Below are 21,271 nucleotides of genomic sequence, written 5' to 3'. Positions count from 1 at the left end.
ATCTCTTTTCCATCACAACCTTTTACCACACTCCCAGTTCTTCAAATCACTTCTTCCTGTTCCACTTGTCTGACAGGACCAACTACAATTGTTCCCTTTCCTGGTTTACTCGTCTGCCAGGATATAACTCCTACTACTACTTTTAGTACTTTCGGGTAAGGTTTGTTCCAATTTCGCCACACTAGATTCATCAATGAGAATATTTAAACCAACAACTGCTTATCTGATTTGTCTGGATATTTAACACAGTTGGCTTACATCTTCCTCCAACTGAATATTTCAGAAAAATGATAATAATTCTCTTATTGGTATATTTGTCCCAAGCAATGCAGATTACAGTTCTCTCCCCCTTGATCTCTTTTACAAGGAGGGTTTTGTTCCTCCGACTTCCGATTTCTAGTTGTGCACCCTTTTGGCTGCTGACAACGTGGGTTATAATTCTCTGCCCTTGGATATCCTTTCTTTGGAGAATTACGCCCAATTTTCCTTATCACTTTTCTTTGGCAATGTTGCTTACAATGCTCCCCTATTAGGAATTCCTCTTTAGGAGGGTTGTGCCCGATTTGCCTTAATTAAATTGTTCTGTATTCAAAATAGTTATTACCTATCGGTCTCCTTTGGAGGGTCACATGTGTCGGGCCAATTCACAGGTATGCCTTGGCGTCTCCATCTGACTCGCCGGTAGTGCTGCTTCACTGGTCAGGATTCCTCCTGCTTCTGACTGCTCCCATCGGTCAGCGCCACTCGCACGGCCCTTCAATGGAGCCTCTGCAGCTCTATATACTCTCAGATGCACAGCCAATACCGGAAAGGTTCGCGGAATGTAGAGAGCTTATCTCTCTCACAGGATGGCTTAATTTAATGCAGCTTCCTGCTGCGCATCCTCTGCATCTCCAAAAAGTCCCGACCTCAGCCTCATCTTTTACACAGCGTCCCACAGCTGCCACAACGGTAACCTCTGCTTCGCCCTGCTGCTTCCCGCTCTTACACACCTGATCCTCTAATGGATTCCTTCCTCCAAACAGATTCCTCATTTATGATAATTCATCCCCAGTACAGCTGATCTTTTAAAACTGTTCCACCACCAGGGGCTTGCTGTGCTGCTCCGCTCAACGCATCTTGACACCTTATTCCGTACAATGTTGGGACGGATATAGATCAAGGTGCCACACCCAGACACCACAGTTCCTTTTTTCCATGCATTATGTTTGCTTTGGGAACATTACTTCGTTTTTTGCAAAGAAAATGCCTAATCCCACGAAGGCCTCCGGCTTTAAATCCTGTATGGATTGCGATTGACAGATGTTTGTCTCCATCACCCAGAGGTTTTGCATATACTGTCTGTGTGGAGGAACACAACCCCCATGACTCTGGGTCATGACAATCTATGTCCCTAATGGCTTTCTGCAGGGAAAAAGATGAAGAAATTAGATTTCGGTGAAAGGGCAGAGAGCAGGGGTCAGAAGACAGTTCCCTGGCCGGAAAGGAGAAGCAGCACTGCCAAAGGTCCTTCCCGGAAATGCTTCCACAGGTAGCATTTCCCACCCAATCCTCCAACCTGGAGGAATGGGAAGCCTTTAGGCTAAAGATGTTCAACATCTTTTACAAGGCAATGGCACCAGCAGCCTTGGCAGAGCCATCAGGGCCCATCGTGCTTGACCAAGCCATCAGGGACCCCACAAAAGACTATAGCCGCATTCCTAAGTGCTCGGCTCAAGCTCCTTTGGTCGAAGAACCATCCCAGTGCGCACAGGCTATGCCCTCGGATGTTACGACCTTTGCGCCAGCACTGGGCACCCTCTACTTCGACGACATCAGCGCAGAAGCCAGTGAGTAGAGCAGACTAACACCTTTCTGATAGTGAGGTAAGTGAGGGTTAAAGGCCATAGTTACCTAATGACTGGGCTTCCCTGCAAATGTTGCAATCGGGTCTAGATACAGCTGACAGTCTGGTGTGTGCTATGTCTACTAGAAAAGTAGTCGCGACATCATTCTTGGATAAGGTCATCGGGGGTTCACACAGGATTGACAGCAAAGCACCTGTATAAGCCCTTTGACGGGCATAACCTCTACAGGGTTAAAGCCAATGACTCCTTACAGAGGTTCCAATACTCTGAAGTGACAGCTAAATCTTTGGGTCTGGCTGTCCAACAACCCTCGAACCCATCCAGCAGAGTTTGTGGATTTTGTATGCTTCTCGCTTTAGAGGTCAGGCTCCCACTGGGAAGGCAACACACTCAACATTTGCCCTGGGGTAGAGGCAGAGGAGCTAAGAGGTAGAACTGCTGCTCTGGGAGGGAGAATTTCCCAGCTCGGCATGGTCCAGCACCATGTCCAAAGCTTGGGCCTTACAGCTTATTCATCAGGGTTACCGTCTCCCTTTCATTCAATGCCATTGAGACCATCCTCCTCCCAACACTGCTTTACCTCTGGACCCCCCTTCTCCTGGAGAAGTCTGTCAGAATCTGGCGAAGGGTGCGATCCAACAGGTACTGCCCTCAGAACAAGGCAAAGGAGAATAGCCAATGTACGTTCAGATACAGAAGGAGGTGGTGTGCATGTGCCCAGCCTTGGATCTGGTCCTGCACAAGGACAAATTCAAGATAACTCTAGCCAAGATCCTTCAAGTCCTCGATCTGCTGGACTGGTTGGTGTCAGTGGACCTTCAGAATGCCTACTTCCATGTGCACATTCATGTGAAGGACAGGACGTACCTGAGATTCGCCATGGACCAACATCATTACCAGTTCATAGTTCTGCCATTCAGTATTTCTGCAGCTAGGGCTTTCACCAAGCTGCTGGCAGTGCTGGTGGCTCCCCTTTGGAGTGAAGTCGTCCATATCTCTCCCTACCTGGACAAGTGGCTTATCCGCGCTCGCTCTCCAGACCAGGTATCAGTACAACTGTTCGAAACATGAGGCCTATTGCACAGAAAGAGCAAGTCTCAGGTTTCACAGTCCCAGTGCCTCCGGTTTATCGGGGTGGTCTTGGACATTTGCCTAGGCAGAGCCTTTCTGCCCAAGGACTGAGTGACGAAAATGTCTTGGATGGTACATGTCCTCTAATCCCAGGGACTGCTTTAGCCGTCCTGAACTTGCTGGGTCTCATGACTTCCTGTGGGCCCAGTGCTCTGAATGCGCATGTGATTACTTCAACGGTTCCCGAGTTGCCAGTGGTCTCAATTTTGAGGAACCACACCAGATCTTCTGTGAGTATTGAGCAACGTTTCCCGAGACCTTGCTTGGTGGTCCCCAAGAGACAACATGCTGTAGGGTCTGTTGCTTTGGCAACCCTGGCCCTAGTAACAGTGATCACCAATGCATCCATGAAAGGTTCGGGGGCTCACCCATGAGCAGTCTGTGGGCACCCTTGGAGTGAGAGGAACATATCAAATTGCTGGAATTGCAAGCAATCGTGCTGGCCCTGGTTGCTTTTATCCCCTCTGTAAAGGGCAATGCTGTGTTGGTCCTGACACACAACACAGTGGCCATGCACTACCTCAACAAGAGAGGTGGTGTTGGGTCCTTGCTTCTTTGCAGAGAAGCAGTGTGAATGTGGTTCTGGGCTCTGGAGAACTATGCATCTCTGACAGCTGCTCATGTGGCCGGAAAAGATCATGTCATGGAGGATGCCTTGGGCAGAGAGGCTGTGGCCTTCCCCGAGTGGAACCTTTGTGAAAAGATTCTGGAAAAGGTTTTTTTTCCACTAAGGATCCCCCTCAAGCAGATACCTTTGCTTCCAGTGTAACCAGAAGTGCAAGTTCTTCTGCTCCAAGGACTTTCCTCAGCAGGGAGCTCTGGGGGATGCACTTATGGATACCTGAACATTCGACATCCACTATGCATTTCCACGGATCCCAGTAATTCGGCTAGTTCTTAGGAGGCTGTGCCTGTTCGGGTCAATGTTGATTGTAATAGCTCCGGACTGGAAACGAAGAATGTGGTACCTGGAGTGCTGGACATGTCCATCAGCCCTTCCTGGCGCCTCCTGATGAGAGTGGATCTGCTCTCTCAATCTGAGGGGCAGTTACTTCACCAGAACTTTGGCAGCCTGAATCTTCAGGCTTGGCTGCTGAGAGGCGGAGAAATAAGGATTGTGATTGTCAGACGATGTCTTAGATGTGCTCCTATCAGCTAGGAGGCCAGCCACTAAATCTATTTATGCCTGCAGATGGCATACATTCTCTGGTTTGAGCTGGGGGTAAGATTGGGAACCTGTCCCAAATCCTGTTTGGGATTTTTTGCTGTCTTTGGCATGGACGGGCCTGCAGATTGGCACGGAGCAGGGTTACCAGCCCGCTATTGCGCTCTTTCAAATGGACCCCTGAGCCAGACTCTTTCTTCACAATTTCCACTTTTATGCAATTTTTGCAGGAATTGTACAATCAATTTCCAGCATGCCACATTGTGATTGCAGTGTGGGATTTGAATTTAGTATTGACGTTTAAGGGTGCTCCGATTGAGCCCCATGACTCATGTTCTTAGATTGTCATCACTTCCACAAGGTGGGTGAGTGAGCTCCAGGTGTTCTGTTAACCCTCCCTCTTTGTTTCCCCAAAGAGAAGGTGACGGTGAGAGGGAGACCTTTGTGCCTCCTGAAGGTGGTCTCAGACTTTCATGTCGCTCAAAAGATCCAGTGTTTTTTTCCTCCACCCCATCCTTCCAAGGCAGAGGAGAGATTCCATCTGACTATGTCTCTCAGACAAGGGACATCAGGAAAGACTGCAAACTTTTTGTGGGTTATGCTAGTGCCCATGCAGGCAGGATGTGGCCAAACAGACACTGTCCAGGTGGCTCATTTTCTGCATCTCGGTATGCTATGATCTGGCTGGAAAAGATGTGACTGAAGGTCTTGGAGCTCACTCTACCAGAGGTCTGGGCTGCCGCCTCTGCACTAAAGAGCGGAGTTGCGTCTTAGACATTCGCCAAGCAACAACATGGGCTTTTCTGCACACGTTTGCCAAACATTACTGTTTGGATTCCTTATCGGGACAGCATCCCTGTTTTGGCAGAGTGGTCCGCGAGAATGTTCTGGTTTATAAGATGTCCTCTTGCTCTCTTCCCTCCTCCAGAGGCACCTACAGCTGTGTACTCTATCAAAGATGGGGAATCCATGGTAGATAGGAATCCACTATAAAAGCAAACGATTTAACACTGTACAATGTTCCTTATGATGATTGTTCCTCCCTTGGAGTGCTCATTGCCCTGCTCCTCTTGTGGACAGCTGGGTACACCTTTACGTTCCGCTCCACCTCAGAGTCATAGGGAAATATGATGAAACTGAGGGTGGGGGGTGCAGGCTCTGACATATCCAGCACGGGGCACGGAGGGATGTTGGGCAAAGCCGCACTGCACTTCATTGTGGTGTAAATCTTTCTAAAGATCAGTTGTGCTCGGATTCGAATATCACAGATGAAGCAGTGGGTGAAACTCCCACTAGAGCGAACATTACCAAGAGGTAAGTGATATTTCTTTATAATTTTAAAGGCAAAGGGAAAAAACAGTACAATTACTGGTAAACACTTTGAGACTTTTTAAATACTGTTGCCTATTTTAAGCATTTATCTTTCAAATTTCTGGGCAGTACTGAAAAAGCCTTTTCAGGGATGGATATTAACTTCTCAGGAGGAAAGTAAAGCTTTTTCTAACTTTTCAAAAAAGGATGGACAACCGCACCAGGAAACCACTTCGCTGGCAGTAGTGCACTCTATAAATTTAACTTCACATAACAAAACTAAGTGCGATGTCAACGAAGAGGACAAAGGTAGGATGTAAGGATTTGGAGAAGTCCTACCAGTTGCAGTCCCAATGACCTGGTTATCTCCGAAGGATAGCTATCCACTTTGAGCCCAAGAGAGGAGACCCAGATTAAGACCACCAACAGTGTTAGAGGGCTGGAAAATGGATTCCCAGAGTCCAGGTGCCAGTCTCAGTGCTGATCCGGTGTGCGGTTAAAGGGATGGCCCAGTGTTAGGACAGTGTTTCTTAAGTACAACTAAGGGCTTAGTAAAACCATACAACGGAGTACAAAACTCCACTCTTCATATAAGGCTGTACCACCCGAGTATATGGTAGCATAGATACAGCAAACAGGCTTATCTTAGGAGGGGGAGAGAGGGTTGTAGGAAGGTACAAAGAACGTGTAGTATACCAAGGGTTCAACAGAAACACTAACAACCAGAAGTATGATTAAAAAATAAAGTTTTCTTATAAATACAGTCAGGCCAAGTGACGTCTTGGGGTAAGTACTGTGTCAGAGTCATATACACATTATAAAAACACAACACAATGCTTGAAGGTACGCAGACCAAATCATAAATCTTCAGAATAACTACAGTAACTCTAGGGAAGTCAGACCTTACCATACACATTTAGCATAAGACCCACCTATCCATGGGGAGTGAAGCCATATGCGTGTGCGGTTTGTGTTGGTAAATTGGTTTATGTTCAGGCATTTGGGGGCAATTGGGCTCTGTTTAAAACATTAGGATCTGTTGAAAGCTAGCAGTGTTGTGTTATTATATTTTATCATGTTGTGTTTAAATAAATGCAATTTCTTAAACTTGAATTAGAATTTGGTGATTATATTATAAACAAGGAGCCCAGAGCCCCATGCTTAATTGCCATGTTAGGTTTTAGGGTTGTTTGGTGAATAACAGCTTTTTGAGGCTACTGCAGCAGGTCTCATTAGTAAATCAATTGTGTTTTGAACTCGAAATTCAGGGGCAGGCGTACTGTTTGAGATTAACCACTTGCTTTTCTGCTGCAGCTTAGTCTTGAGCCATCTTGGGTTACCTCCATCTGTTGCTCCCGTCATGGGTCTGTTGGCTTGCTGCCCAATCTTGCCTCACAAGCTGACCATATAGCCTTGGTTGCGTTCCACATTCTTCCTGGTACCTTCTCCGTGCCAGCTCCATCTGGTGGTTTACTCTCCTGGGGACATGAAATTGTTCATTTTTTCTGGGTCTACATTGGTCCGGGGTTCAAGTCTATGGGACCGGATCCTTGTTCCAGCCCTGTAAAAGAAGCACTGTACTTACTGGGTGTTAGGCAGAAACCTGTGCAGTTCCCTTAGGGACCACTGCAAAAGATTTAAGACCACAGGTGTTTGGCAGTAAACCCACCTGGTAGCAGTCTGTACCACACACTTGGTAGCTGTGGCTGAGCAGTCAGACTTCCCTCAAGAAGAGTTAGGCAGTATACATAGCATACAAAATAGGTACAGAAATACAATAGCACAAGCAAACATTGACCAGAGCTTGGTTGTAAAAGTATATAATTATTTATTTAACACACACTTATAAAACACACTAGCACTAAATTGGTAAGATCAGTTCAAAACACAATCACTATTATCATATGTACATCCCTGATTACTTGTTGGACAAGTCTTAGTTAACACCACTTATTTCCAGACAGAGGTGAGCGCTTAACGTTCGATGGCACTCCAACAACTTAAATAAAAAGGGAGGGAAAAGCAGAATTATGGAACCATACACACTAACCACTTTTTAAAGAACCACAGCAAGTTAGGAAGGCACAGTCTACTGGTGAGCAAGGAAGTTTAGGGGCCAGGACCACTTTCCAGGGAGCCAGGCGGAAGATGCCCAAGATCAGACAGTTACACAGAGTCTTCGAAGTTTGTGGAGGTAGTTCGAAAAAGGTTTAGTTCAGTTCAGAAAAGTTAGCTGGGTGTCCCAGGCTAACCCAGGTTCGAGAGACGAGGATTTAATACACCCCGTTGAATCGGTTGCAAGGGAAGCCAGGCGGAACACGGTACCTTAAATGGAGAGGACCCTCCAGCGGGGGCAGCTGTTCCTGGCAGCGGGTGCAAGTCGCAGCGTCGTCCAGAGGAAGAGAAGATCTCGTCGTGGAGGAAACATGAAGGTCATTGCACTGCCAGGGAAGAAACCAGCTGCTGAGTTCCTCGGTACAAAGGTACTACCCTTTCGGTTCGCAGTAGTGGTGAAAACGTGGTATCCCGGTTGCCGGGGTGCTTGGCACAGGCAAGGCGGCCACGAGATGCTCCAGGAAGGCGAAAAGAAGGTAGACTGGTTATCCCTACCAGTCGAAGGAAGAAGACTATCTGGGCTGGAGATGATCTCTGTCGTTGGGAAAAGTGGTGAGACGGTTCAGCAGGCCTCCACCGGTGGCGTCGTCGTTGCAGGCCGGCTCAGCTCCTCCCTCCTCAGATTCTTAGGTCCTGTGGCGACTTCTGAAGTTCCAGTCCCCAAAGCCCTGCTTTTATGCAGCACACCCCCATTCACTCAGCCTAGCTGTCAATCAAACATGCTAAGTGGTGAGCTGGGCCAATCACACAAGAGTGCGACTTGAGTTACCAAGGTAACTCAGTCCAGGGTGCCTAACCCCCCTCCCACACCCCCTGTGGTACCCAGACAGAGTGGCACCACTTTAGGAGGCTTCTGTGGAGAAGCCAGCCAAAAAGTGGAACAAAGGGCTCGACTTGGGTTGGAGTCACAGAAGAGAACACAAACGCCATTTTAGAATCGAGTTCTGGCAAAAAATACCAACCGGTGAATTAATATTAAATAAATAAACCGGCGGTATGTTCGAGGCTATAAGAATTAAATAATTAAAGTTGGTAGCCTCGAACAATGGGAAAATCCAATAGAGATATATTCGCGGTCGAATATAAAAAGTAGCATCTACTGCCACCAGCCAAAACTCGATCAGGGGGGACGGAGACGTGCCCCCTCGAACAACAGAACCCGGTGCAATCGAATTGCCCCGACCAGTACGTCCACAATATGATGGTTTGTACTGGTTTCTGTTCATAATTTGGGACTAGCAAAGCCAATGGTGACTTTACATGCCCTGGTAGACAGTAGTCAGTCCCAGGGTATGGAGTCTATGTTGGAGGGTCGCTACGACACCCCTGGGTTACGGCACGGAGGGTGCTGTGTAACCCACATAAAAAAAAACACATGAGACCCTATGGGTAAAAGACCCCATAGCCCATAAAACACATGGAAAGTTAAAGGAAGACCTCAAATCATGTCTAAGAGTGGGAGCAAAAAGAATCTCACTCTTAGCAGGAGAGAAAAAAATAAACCCCAAAAATCCAGCAAAGCTGCTGGGGGACTCACTAGGTTTGGGAAATTAGCCTCACAGACAATTCTCCCCAACACTGGGCTATCTACAAACCAAACGTTCCATGACTGGTGCCCGAGTACTGGTCTCCTCTTCCTGATATGTGCTACAGAATCTACAGTGGTCCTGTGGGTCTGCGAGTAGTGGGGTTTTACAGGGCCCCTTTTAATGTGAATCGCCATTGACTACCATTGGATCTAATCCTGCTTGGCATCCATCCTTCTCTGGCTGGCTATGTATGCAGCCTGCAACTGCAGCTCTTCAACAGTGCCAGCGCTGGTGTTGCCTGGGGTTGCTTGCTTCTTTGGCTGCATCTGTTGGGGAGAATTTGTCCTTAATCTGTTTTGAACCCAGAACCATGGTTTCTCTAAGGAATGTGTTCCATTTATTCCCATGGGAAAACTTTCTCCAAGCTTTTGAACTCCTGCAAATGGACTAAAAAGAGTGCTTGCCCGACTTGCCATTTTTCGTGGGGCCCACTTAGATCCCTCGAGTTTCTCAAAGACTGGATTTCTAGAACTTTGAATTATTAGATTAATTTGCTAGGACTCTCCGAACTCTCCATCAAAGCACCCATCCACTAGTCAGATCTATATGGGTCGATATTAGGGTTCTGGCCACCCCCTACATACCTTTGTGTTGGCTAAAAATGCACACAGGCAATTTAGAATCCTCCCTCACATCTCGATCCTCCAAGGGCGTTCACCCCGCAGTGCTTCGAGGCCATTCCAATGGCAGTAGGCGCTATACAAAAGCCATATAACATAACATAATAAATCAGTGCGTGACAATCCAGTCAGTAGAGATTAATGCACTCAACCTTGCTTACTTTGTTTCAAGCTATTGCTAAAAATGCATGGAGACCCTTTAGGCCTGGTATAACAATGATGTATATTTAGATTTGTGGTGGTTCTCTGGACATTGCTTAATTGTTTATCCCTTCACTCCCTCTAGGACCTATAAGTATATGGTTTATCCTTGTGTAACTTGCTTTAAAGTACAATAAAAAGTGTGAGGAATACTGCGACTACTCATGTGTTGGTATTCTGGGTCCTGAACCTGAGTGTTTAATGCATTTTACAAATCACTAGGGATCCCCATTTACCCTTCACCCACTCGCATTATAATGCATAGGGATGCCTACCAAGGGAAGACCATGAATTGGGTTTTGGGAGTGGGAATGGTCTATGCTAAGCCTTTCCCTCTTTTGACCTACGCTGCGTTTTACTGTCTGTTGTGTCCTAGTATTGTAACATTTTGTATAGGCACATATATTTATAAACATGTAACTATACATACACACACCAGGTGCCAAGAACCTACCCCAGCCCTGTTAGGGAGAATTCTCTGTTTAGGCTGAATTTCCTAACCTAGCGAGTCCCCCAGCAGCTTTGCTGGATTTTTGGGGTTTATTTTTTTCTCCTGCCAAGAGTGAGACTCTTGTACCCTCACTCTTGGGCATGATTTGAGTGTGTTTCTTTGAATCTAGATGTGTTTAATGGGCTATGGGGTCTTTTACCCCATAGGGCTTCATGTGTTTTTGTGATGTGTGTTACACAGCACCCTCAGTGCAGTGACACAGGGGTGTCATAGTGACCCCCCAGTATAGACTCCATACCCTGGGACTGACTACTGTCTGCCAGGGCATGTAAAGTCACCATTGACTTTACTAGTCTTAAATTCTGAACAGAACCAGTACAAAACATCATATTGTGGACGTACTGGCTGGGGCAATTCAATTGCCCCGGGGTCTGTTAGTCGAGGGGGCACGTCTCCGTCCCCCCTGATCGAGTTTTGGCTGGTGGCAGTGGATACTACTTTTTATATTCAACCGCGAATATTTTCCTATGGGATTTCCCATTGTTTTAAGGCTACTGCCTTTATTTAATTATTTACGGTAGCCTCGAACATACCGCCGGTTTATTTAATTAATATTAATTCTCCGGTTGGTATTTTTTGCCAAAACTTGATTCTAAAATGGCGTTTGTGTTCTCTGCTGTGACTCCAACCCAAGTCGAGGCCTTTGTTCCACTTTTTGGCGGGCTTCTCCACAGAAGCCCTCCAAAGTGGTGCCACTGTGTCTGGGGTATTTAGGAGGGGTGGAGGGGAATTTAGGCACCCTGGACTGAGTTGCCTAGGCAACTCAGTCGCACTCCGTCCTGATTGGCCCAAGTGGTGAGCCGGCCGGCTCACCACTTAGCATGTTTGAGTGACAGCTAGGCTGAGTGAATGGGGGTTTGCTGCATAAAAGCAGGGCTTTGGGGACTGGAACTTCAGAAGTCGCCACAGGACCTAAGAATCCGACGAGAGAGAAGCTGAGCCGACCTGCCACGACACCACGACCGGTGGAGCCCTGCTGGACCGTCTCACCACTTTTTCCCAACGACAGAGGAGATCTCCCGCCGGAGAGTCTTCTTCCTTTAAATGGTGGGGATAACCAGTTTCACCGTCTTTTCACTCTCCAGACGTATCTCGTGGCCGCCTGGCCCGTGCCAAGCACCCCGGCAACCGGGATACCACGTTTTACCACGACCGCGAAACCAAGGTACCACCTTTAACTGGAGAACTCCGCGGCTGGTTTCTGCCCTGGTAGTGCAACGACCTTCATCTTTCCTCCAAGTCGAGATCTTCTCTTCCCCTGGACGACGACGCAACTTGCACCCACTACCAGGAACAACTGCCACCGCTGGAGGATCCTTCCCACTTAAGGTACCGTGTCCCGCCTGGCTTCCCTTGCTAACGACTGTACGGGGTAGATTTAGCCCCCGGCTTTCGAACCTGGGCTTAGCCTGGCTAAACTTTTCTAAGCCTCTCTAAACACTTTCCTGAACCCTCTGCAAGACTGTCTAAACCGAGTGTAACTGTGTGATCTTGGGCGCATTTGTGCTCTGCCCTCTCTAAGAGTGGGCCCAGCCTTTGGCCTTTGGCTCACCAGTGACTTTTTGCTCCCTGCCTTGCTAACAGTGTTCTGGAATCGTAGAGTGGTGTACCTCTTATTCTGTCTTTTTCCCTCCCTTTTTCACAAACTTATTAGAGTGCAATCTAGTTAAGCGCTCACCTCTGTATGAAAATAAGTAGTGTTTTACTGTGATTTTCTAATAGGGAAAAAGAGGTGTATATATCATAATAGTAACTGTGTTTAGAATATTTTACAATAAGAGTGCTGGAGTGTTTCAACTGTGTGTTTTTAAATAAATAATTATATACTTTGATACCAAAGCTCTGGTCAGTGTTTGCTTGTATTATTGTATCTGAGTGCCTATTGAGTATACTTTGCATACTGCCTAACTCTTCTTGAGGGAAGTCTGACTTCTCAGCCACAGCCAGGTAAATCTGGGTGGTGCAGACTGCTACCAAGTGGGTTTACTGCCAACACCTGTAGTCTTAAATCGTTTTCAGTGGTCCCTAAGGGAACTGCACAGGTTTCTGCCTAACAAGCCCCATCAATGGATATAATCAATAGAGGAAGACAAACAATACACTGGCATTAATGAACAGGTAGGACATACAGCACAGTAAGCCAGTCCATAAAGAGTGCAAACAAATCATAAGGGGGGTCTGCTCTCAGGCCAATCTGGCAAGCTCTTGGGAAACATGGGTAATCAACATTAGTGTCTAGAGGGAAAATGAGGGACCAAGAAAGGGGAGAGGGAAAGAAAAAGAGCAATGCGTTCTTTTGAAGAGTAAAAGCACAAGATAAAACGACTCGGCACAAAAGGAGTATATGGGGAGGTAAAACTAGGAATAGAGTAAAAGAAAGAACAAAAAGGGGAAGAGAGAAATCAACCAGGAAAATGATATATACACAGAACTTGTTACAGGGCCCATCCCTCATTACATTCATCCAATAGGCCTCCCTTACCGGGAGTAGCAACATTCCATTCATCCAATAGGCCAAGGCGGATCTTTTGGACTATTTCCATAACATAAGGAACCCTTCTTAGCCACAATCATGGCTCTGGAGATCCATAATGTGCACCCTTGAGCAAAGTGGCAGGCCATATCACCCTCGCCTCCCGGGAATACGGTGGCCGTGAACAAATGAACTTTATGAAGAACGAGTAGCACTATCACATTCCAAGAACACGGGAGCAGAGGCCTTTATTACACGTCCAGCAAATATCAGACAGGCTCAGCTTGCATAGTAACATCCTCGTGGGATACCAATATCGCCTATAAATAATCTTCTGCATGCACAGTCTCAGATTCAAGTCTATGTTCATCAGTTTGAAGTTAGAATGTGCCAATATCCAAAGGGTTTTACTGATCACCACTTCCAGCTCCTCATGCCAACTTTACCTGTGAGGGCAGTGAGCAACTTGAACAGAGTCCCTCGCCCCCAACAACTTATGTAGAGTGGGCGTAGAAACAGGATAGGCTAACCGAGACGGTCCACCATTGGCCCATTATGCAATTCCGTAAGCAGGACTTTCTACCTAACTTTGTATAACTATACATTAAAGTTTACATTTTTCAGTATACATACAGGGTATATTCTCTCGGGTTGCCTATTGAAATTAACTGTACCCGATCACCAGCTTCCCCACCCTCGCCCCTGCCACCTCCGCCGAGTAAAGCCGGACTGCTCTGCCACAGCTACTCACAAAGAGATTGGTCTACCGACTGGTTGTAGCCATGTCTTACCATTATGATAGATGGTTTCACAACCCTCACCAGAAGGCTTTAGAGAAGTCTCCCTCACAGCTTTGTGTTCCAGAAGCAAGACAAGCAGAGTCTCTTTTAGCTCCCACAAGGGAAGCTCGGGGGACCTCAATCTCACCTCACTCAAACATTTAGCAGCCAGCCAATGGCTGGTCAGCAACTCTGATATGCGCAGACCACCCAAGGAAGGGTTCTACAAAATGGAAGCCCAATCCAGATACATGCCATATGTCAAGCAGAACTGGGTTGGGCTGCTACGGTCCATCTTCTCCCTCCCGACCCCCCAACCCGCACACACGAGGCAGAAGAGATAGTCATGTGACTCATCTGGGCTTCCAGAAGAACAAAGACCATCCTCTATTTTAGGTGCCATGACTGGTTGGTCAAAAAGGACCCCCTGCTAAATGAAACTTCCATATGGTGAAGGCCATTTTGCACACAGGAAAGTTTCCAGCAGCCCAGCCACAGGACTAACGGAGGATAAACCCACTGAGACACCATGGGGCACCTTTGGACTCGAGGCAGAACACAAAAGTACAAAGCCCCTCCCACAAAAAAGCTTCAGATAAAGTCTGGAAGGGAGGAAAAAGGAAGCCAAAAACCAAAGTTATCGGCAAAAGGTTTCGGGGCTCACAAAGCTAAGCAAAAGAACCCCATGAATGGCATTCTGTCCTAACAGAGATAGAATACACACTAGTCAGAAATGTAATCACTTCACTGACAGAGATGGGGCTGTCCAAGTCTTGTGCTAGCCGTGTGGGTGGCCCAGGACAGACAGCCACGCACTCCAAGCATGTGCAACAAAAGAGTGAGGAAATCATTACGTTTTTTAAAAGCACTACATCGCCTACATTGAATGAACTTAAATTTGGAGTTGCTGACTTTACTCAACTAAAAAGTCATGTTCCAAATGTATACACCCTTTCCCCCCAGTCTTATGTCAGATGGACATATCCACTTGATGCACCCTGGTATAAATGATATGTAGTGATGACACCACATGCATTCATCCCACACCCCGAAATTAATGCGGAGTAGCTACTGCTGGGCGGGAAGCCACTTATATTCTGAAGTGCTGGGAATCCAGGTTGGTAGCATCCCAGATTCTACTGGCAGGCAAGTAGGAACACACATTCACTATCAGTGAAAAGGTCTCCCCAACATTGAAATTCCTGCTTTCATCCCTGGCACCCAGACATTCTAGTCCACAGCACGTTCAAAGTCCAATAGACACACAGGCCAACACTGTGGCCATTAGGCAGATCAATGCCCATTCTCTGAAATATAACGATTCTCAATCAGGCCCCAAGCGTGGCATGCATCAGGTGAAATACGTGTCAGTGTACTGGTGCCAGGCTAGAACTCAAGCGTCGACGGCATAACACGTTACGTACAATCTTAAACATGGGGGAAACAGAAAGCAGAAATGTATCAATATGATGTAAAAGGGGCTTGCACAACCAAACAGTAAAGCATTAGACCCTCCCTGGCACACGTTTCGTTCATCGATGAGACACAGTAAGTGGAGAGCTGGGGTGGGCAACCCCTATGATGTTCCCAACAGCTCTGACAGATACAATGCTGTGTTAGGGGCATATAGACCACCCACCGAAGAGGAGGCACAGGAAACACTCCGCTCATAGAAGACCACCAATCGGGGAGGGGAATGCAGGACCGGGAGAGGGGCGTTGGTAGCGATGCAGGAGGTTTGAGCAGTTGATGCCGTGTGGATGGGGGGCTTTTAGGAGTATGGGCGAGGTCCTGGCAAGACATTGAAATGGACAACTCATATGAGAAAGTGGGCATGGTTGGGGATGTGGAGTGGCAAAGGAGGCATGCCTGAGAGGGTGGGGGGGTGGAGAGTTCTGGGGGTAAGAAAATCAATTATTGTACACTATGGCTAATGGTGGCCCCGTTGACGCCACTCTTCTGCGGCCAAAGAAAAGCAGGCTTTTTTTGAAGCTACCTCAAACTGCACATGCTAGAACCCAATGCTCATCACTTGTGAGATCCGATCTTTAAGATTTATACAGCCTTTCACGAGTAGGCCTGGATTAGCACAGGCAATGGACACAAGAATATTCTGCATCCTCTCCCTTTCTGTGTGGCGGGTACAGATCTCTTTTCAGACTCTAGGGTTGCAACAGGCAAGTGTTCGGAAAGATTTCATAATTGTATGTAATTTTCTCTCCATGTGTCAACCCCCAAACTTTTTGCTGCTGTTTAGACACCATTCACTGACTTTGCCAGAGAAGCACAGCCTTCAGCTGCACTCCTCTGGGCTTTCGCTCACTTTTTATGGGGAAACTGACATGCCCCTAAAACAGTCAGTACTGGGAGACTTTGTTTCCCTTAGCCCTTTCCTCATGTTGCAGCTTTTGTGCAATGTATCTTACCATACAGCACACTTGGGTCTATAGTCATTTCCAAAGGTCCTAGATACTCTCTCGGGACTTTTTATGAACTATGCAGATGTGTCATGGACAGGACTGGTGGCAGCTACCTTTTTGCATTCTTTTTAACCCTTTCCTGCCACATTAACTGCATTTGGCACAAATAGGTGGCCTGGCTCCGAAATGGCCATGCCACGAGGTTCTTTGTCCTGTCCTTTGGCCATCTTGCCCCTTCACCTTCCCTAGGTCGAGCCGACCCGGGTCAGTCTTATTTGGTCATGCACTTTCCCGCAAATCCCCATGCTTTTGCAGGCTTCTGCATGCCTTGCGAGTGTGCCTCCAGGATGTGGGCTGGAATGTCTGATTCCAATACACATCCTGGGTGCCAGAGAGTCTGGAGTGCCATGAATGCTTGGGACCAACGTGGTCCGTGATTGGTCCATATATGGAGTGTGTATTTGTGAGCAGATCTACCATTGGGTCTTCTCCGTTTTGGCACCAAGGGAACTTTAGATAAGAAGCGGCTGAAAACAACACTACCATGTCAATCTCCTGAGATCTCACTGAACAAAGGATAGGATCCAAGTATCCTGCAACTACGAGGCTGAGTCGAGGAACCGCTGTTGACCCGCTGGAAGGTTTGGCACGCTGAGCCCGCTGTTGTACCGTGGGAACCCTCTGCATCTGGTCGTCCTAGAAGGTCTGCAAAGACGCTTCGACCCATTGGAATAGTGGGACCAACTATTCTCGGCACCTTCATCAAACCCTGCAAGTAAGCTTTCTCGGAAGTGTCCCTGGGCCAACCAGTGGATTGACCAGCTTACCCAGTTGCTTTGCTCTGTAACCACCGCCGTTTCGAGGAGGCCCTCGAAACTTGGAATACTGCTAGCTCTGTGTTCCCGGCACCCTCACACCGAATTTCGTACACTTGGCATTCCCACGTCTGAAGTGAGATGAGTGTGCTAGGACCGGAGTAAACGTGGTTACCGTATTGCCCTGCCTGTGCAAGTTCGCTGCATTTGTGACCCTCTTGCCCCTGAAGCCTGCTGCAGTAAAACTGGGCCGATTCCTCCACCCGGAGCGGAGAAATCTCCACTGTCCCGTTTAGGAATCATCGCTGTATCTTAGGAACTGAAAAGTGCCGAGACGTCCTTTTTGCCGCATTCGAACCTGCCAGCGAAGTGGACTGACCTGGCGAAGTTTGGGTCTGCTTGCGTTGGGGACCGGTGAGTACTCCTTAGCCCAACCGGTGGCCCCTAGCACAAGAGACCATTTGTATGCATGAGTGGCCCCTGGGGGCCCCTCTCTTTTCCACAGCTATTGCGAAATAGCGACTCCATCCCGCACTCTTGAACTGCCTCTGCCTTCAAGTGGAGGTCATTCTTGAATAGTGGGAACCTGTTCTGCATCGCCTCATCCACCTTCCTGAGCTGCTAGAGACCCTTAAAGAGACCCTATTCCGCCCATTGGCACAAGCGCGTGCATGTACTATTGAGCACAAAGCTCCTCTCTTCGTAGGGCTTGGACTGCCTCTTAGTGAATTAGTGATGTTGAACTGGGCCTAAAGATTACCTGTACTGCCCGTTCCGTCCCATCTAGGTTTTCGACATATTTCGTGCATCTAACCCTTTAGACCCCAATGGTCTTGTATACATATTGTATTGAGTGTCATGTATGTATTGGTTTACTTAGTTGTACTGTGATTCTTTTGCTATGGTCTACAAAGGCCTTGTAATAAATGTGTCTATATTTTTGATATCTTTGTGCTCACTGAGGTCCTTCAGTCACCCTCACTCCTGAGACTTAGTCTTGACCACCTGCCATAGCTACCCTGATTGGTCTGGCTTGTCCAGAGGTTACCCTGTTCCACGAAACTAGGTTGGCCTTCTGAACCTCTTAACAGCAAGCAAGTGACAAAGTGCACTGTCTAGTTCTAGGTAGTTTTTCTATATAGCGCTACAAACCTGCAGGTATCTAAGCCCTGAAATAACAGTTGATATTATTACCCCATTGCGTGCTACTCAATTTATCGACCTCGGAAGGATGAAAGGCTGAGTTGGCCCTGCCGGGATTCAAAACCTGCATCAGCAGGATGCGTACAGATGTCAGAACGAGCGCTGAGCTTGCAGTGCTATCTGACCTGCATTACTATATACATGCCATAGGAATTCAGAGCATCTTATCGCTGGCAAAGGAAGATATATGAGGTGGAGCACATACATAAAAAGGTTAGGGACAGAGATTTTAAGGGACTTGGTGGGTATTTACCCCAAGGAAGAACATCTAGAGCAGTGAAAAGCCCTTCAGTTGCTTCATTGGGGCATAAAACAGCCTGGGCAAAACGATGATCAGACGGAGGCAATATTCTCTCAATATGAAGAAACTTGAGATCTCTTCAGGGCCAAGCACACCACTTCTAAAGACCCAACATCTACTCGGACTCAAAGCATTCTCAATACCTGCGATTTACCTCAAGTTTTTCAGCCAAAAGTCCCTCAGTACCACCAGACCTCAGTCTCATCTGCATTAACTCATCAATAGCACACTGATCCCCTGAAAGAAAAAGAAAAACACTGTAAAAGAGGCACTGTCATCTCAACAAAATTGCAAGTCTTTCATTCATAAGCTGTCGGCTTGAATCCTGACCTTGGTGGCAGTAAATAAAATGCATTAACATCCAACAGTTATTAGAGGTCATGTGTGATGCACATGATTATTCTCAGGTTGGCAAGAAAACCGATCCGTTGAGTGCAAAAACCTAAAGCACTGAAGCTCCAAACTGGCAGAGCCAGCCCAGAAATGGCAAAGAAAGGAGTCAGCTTTCCCCTTACTACGACTAGAGCCGCTCTAAATCCTGCTGGCAGGGCACCAAGAGAGTCGACCAAGTGATCTGCATGGAGCGCCACCGCCAAGCTGCGGTGTGAGACGGGGAAACTGGTGGCCAGTGTTTGTGTCCACCCTCTCGAAAGTGGCCCCTCGACGTGTGCCCTGAACCGTAACATGAGGGGTCATTTCATGATATTGATGTAGCCTGATTCTGTAACAAATAATATTAAAAGACTTGGGTCACAGAAGGCGGATTGCGTGCAACTGCTAGAGGAAGTGAGGAGTGAGCATGAGTGTTTGTTTATACGACTAGGAGATAACCAGACTGCAGGATTCTCTCGTTAACATGTTGTTAAACATACTATGGTGTGTAATTTATAACGACATATTTCATGAATTAATTCAAGAATGAGCTTTTATAAATACATCATCTGAGTATACATTGTGTCGGGGGCTGTCAATACTTTTACGGTTATTTGAAATGCGAATAAATTGGTTAAAAAATTGTGGGAAATTAAATTACGTACTGCATTGAATTACAGCATCAACACAATACGGGTTCCAAATGAATCTTCATACTAAAAGCATGTTTTGTTATTCTTAAACGCAGCTGCAACACAGCACCACCAGAGGGAGCTCCTACCTAGTATTTAAAGCTGAGCCGCAGTCCGCGAATGAAGAAAACCAGTCGACTGTTTATTTCAGTCGGTAATACGACCAAAACAAAAGCTGACCGAAGCCCTGAAGCGCAATGTGCATTTACCAGTAATGGCCTTGTGATTAAAAACATTCATAAGAAAGACATGAGTAGACAAATTATCACAGAGTGGGCTAAATATTTGAACCTGCCTCTGCAACACGTTCGATCCAAAAATGCTTCTCTTTTTCTTCGTTGTAGTTCACATTTTCCACTTTGTGAGTGCTGGCTACAGGAAGACTCGCCAATAGGGAACTGGAGATTTCCGGGTGAGCCTCTACGCCTCTTTTGTGCAAGTAGTTTTCTGCCCTTTTACCTGCTCTCAAATGCGCCTGCCTCTGTCCTTCAACCTCTCTGCATCTCCTACATCCCTTTGAAGTAAAGAATGTATTCTAAAGCTTCCAGTATGTCATTTCTCACTAAACAAACGTTATATGGGCGTTTAGTATGTTTAAATACTTCCCCACTTGACCAATTCCCCCCCCCTAAATGTTCTTGTTTGAGAATCCCTACCAGCCCTACTCGGACGGGTTGGGGTTACAAGCACGGTGTAACGTGGGGTTGGGGGGTACATCAACAAACATTTACATGGCCACTTTTGGTTCCCAGCCCACTCCTGGTAAATGTGCCCGAATGGTTCAATACTGTGTTGTTCATTCCCATGGATTGTCATTGGGTATCGGTCATAAAAGGTTTTAATGCATGGCTACTATATCCTAGGATTGTGTTTGCAATTGCTTCTAATATTTGCTATATTATATATATATATATATACATGTATTTGTGTAAGTTGTTTGTATTTTCGGGGTTGGCTCTACCTGCATAACAGTTGGTGGGCTGAAACTTTGGCCGGCATACCAGTCTGGGGTATACTGGTGATAGTGGAATTTGACGAAACCCACCCATTCTCCCTGCAAAGGGTGGGGTCCAGCCATGTGCCATCAGTATGGGCGATTTTGTCAGCTTGCCCATTTTGCAATTTTTCAAAAATAGGAAGTTATGACACGATAAAACATACACAAGGCTATAGCAGACCCCCACGGGCATGTCGCTACAGACCCGTGCAACGCAGGGCAGCACCGCTAGTCTATATAATGCTTAGGTAAGTTTCCGTACTCGCCTGATGCAATTTATCAGTATTAGGTTGCCCTCTGCTGTCCAAATGGCAATGTGCACCTCTGTGTGCCCTTCCACTTCAACAGCAGCCAACATTTTAACAAACAGAAGGAGCATGGTTAGACACAGTCACCTTCACCTTCCATACTTTCGGAATAATTGCATGTTACTTCTTTCCACCTCCACTTCTATTCACAAAGGGCACAGCGGTTACAGTGTCAATGAACAGTTCATTACCGGCTCAACGTTTCAGTCTCTAAAGAACTAAACGCTGTTGGACAAATGCCTCCTCGCGGGTTAAAACAAACTAGGTGCTGTAATTACGCTACGTGTTCTTTTGCCATCACAGCGACTTGACAATTACGCATCTAGAAAAGACACATGAGGCCCGTGTAATTGATGGATTAAACTTAGATACTGTTCTTATACCGTGCATACCTCTCTCATTCCATCCGATATAAACATGC

At 46.9% G+C, this 21,271-nt stretch overlaps 1 protein-coding gene across 1 annotated transcript in view; it reads right to left on the bottom strand.

The window, feature by feature from the left end:
* Window positions 1-21,271, bottom strand: part of SRP68 (signal recognition particle 68) — a 405,645-nt gene that overhangs the window by 269,934 nt on the left and 114,440 nt on the right. Inside the window, exon 7 of the mRNA XM_069654716.1 lies at window positions 18,636-18,718. Coding sequence (XP_069510817.1) covers window positions 18,636-18,718 — 83 coding nt within the window. The remainder of the gene's footprint in view (window positions 1-18,635; window positions 18,719-21,271) is intronic.

The sequence above is a fragment of the Ambystoma mexicanum genome, chromosome 3q (assembly GCF_040938575.1).
Source record: "Ambystoma mexicanum isolate Mex_15411 chromosome 3q, UKY_AmexF1_1, whole genome shotgun sequence".
In the NCBI taxonomy this organism is placed as follows: domain Eukaryota; kingdom Metazoa; phylum Chordata; class Amphibia; order Caudata; family Ambystomatidae; genus Ambystoma; species Ambystoma mexicanum.
This window is presented reverse-complemented; position numbering and strand designations above follow the sequence as displayed.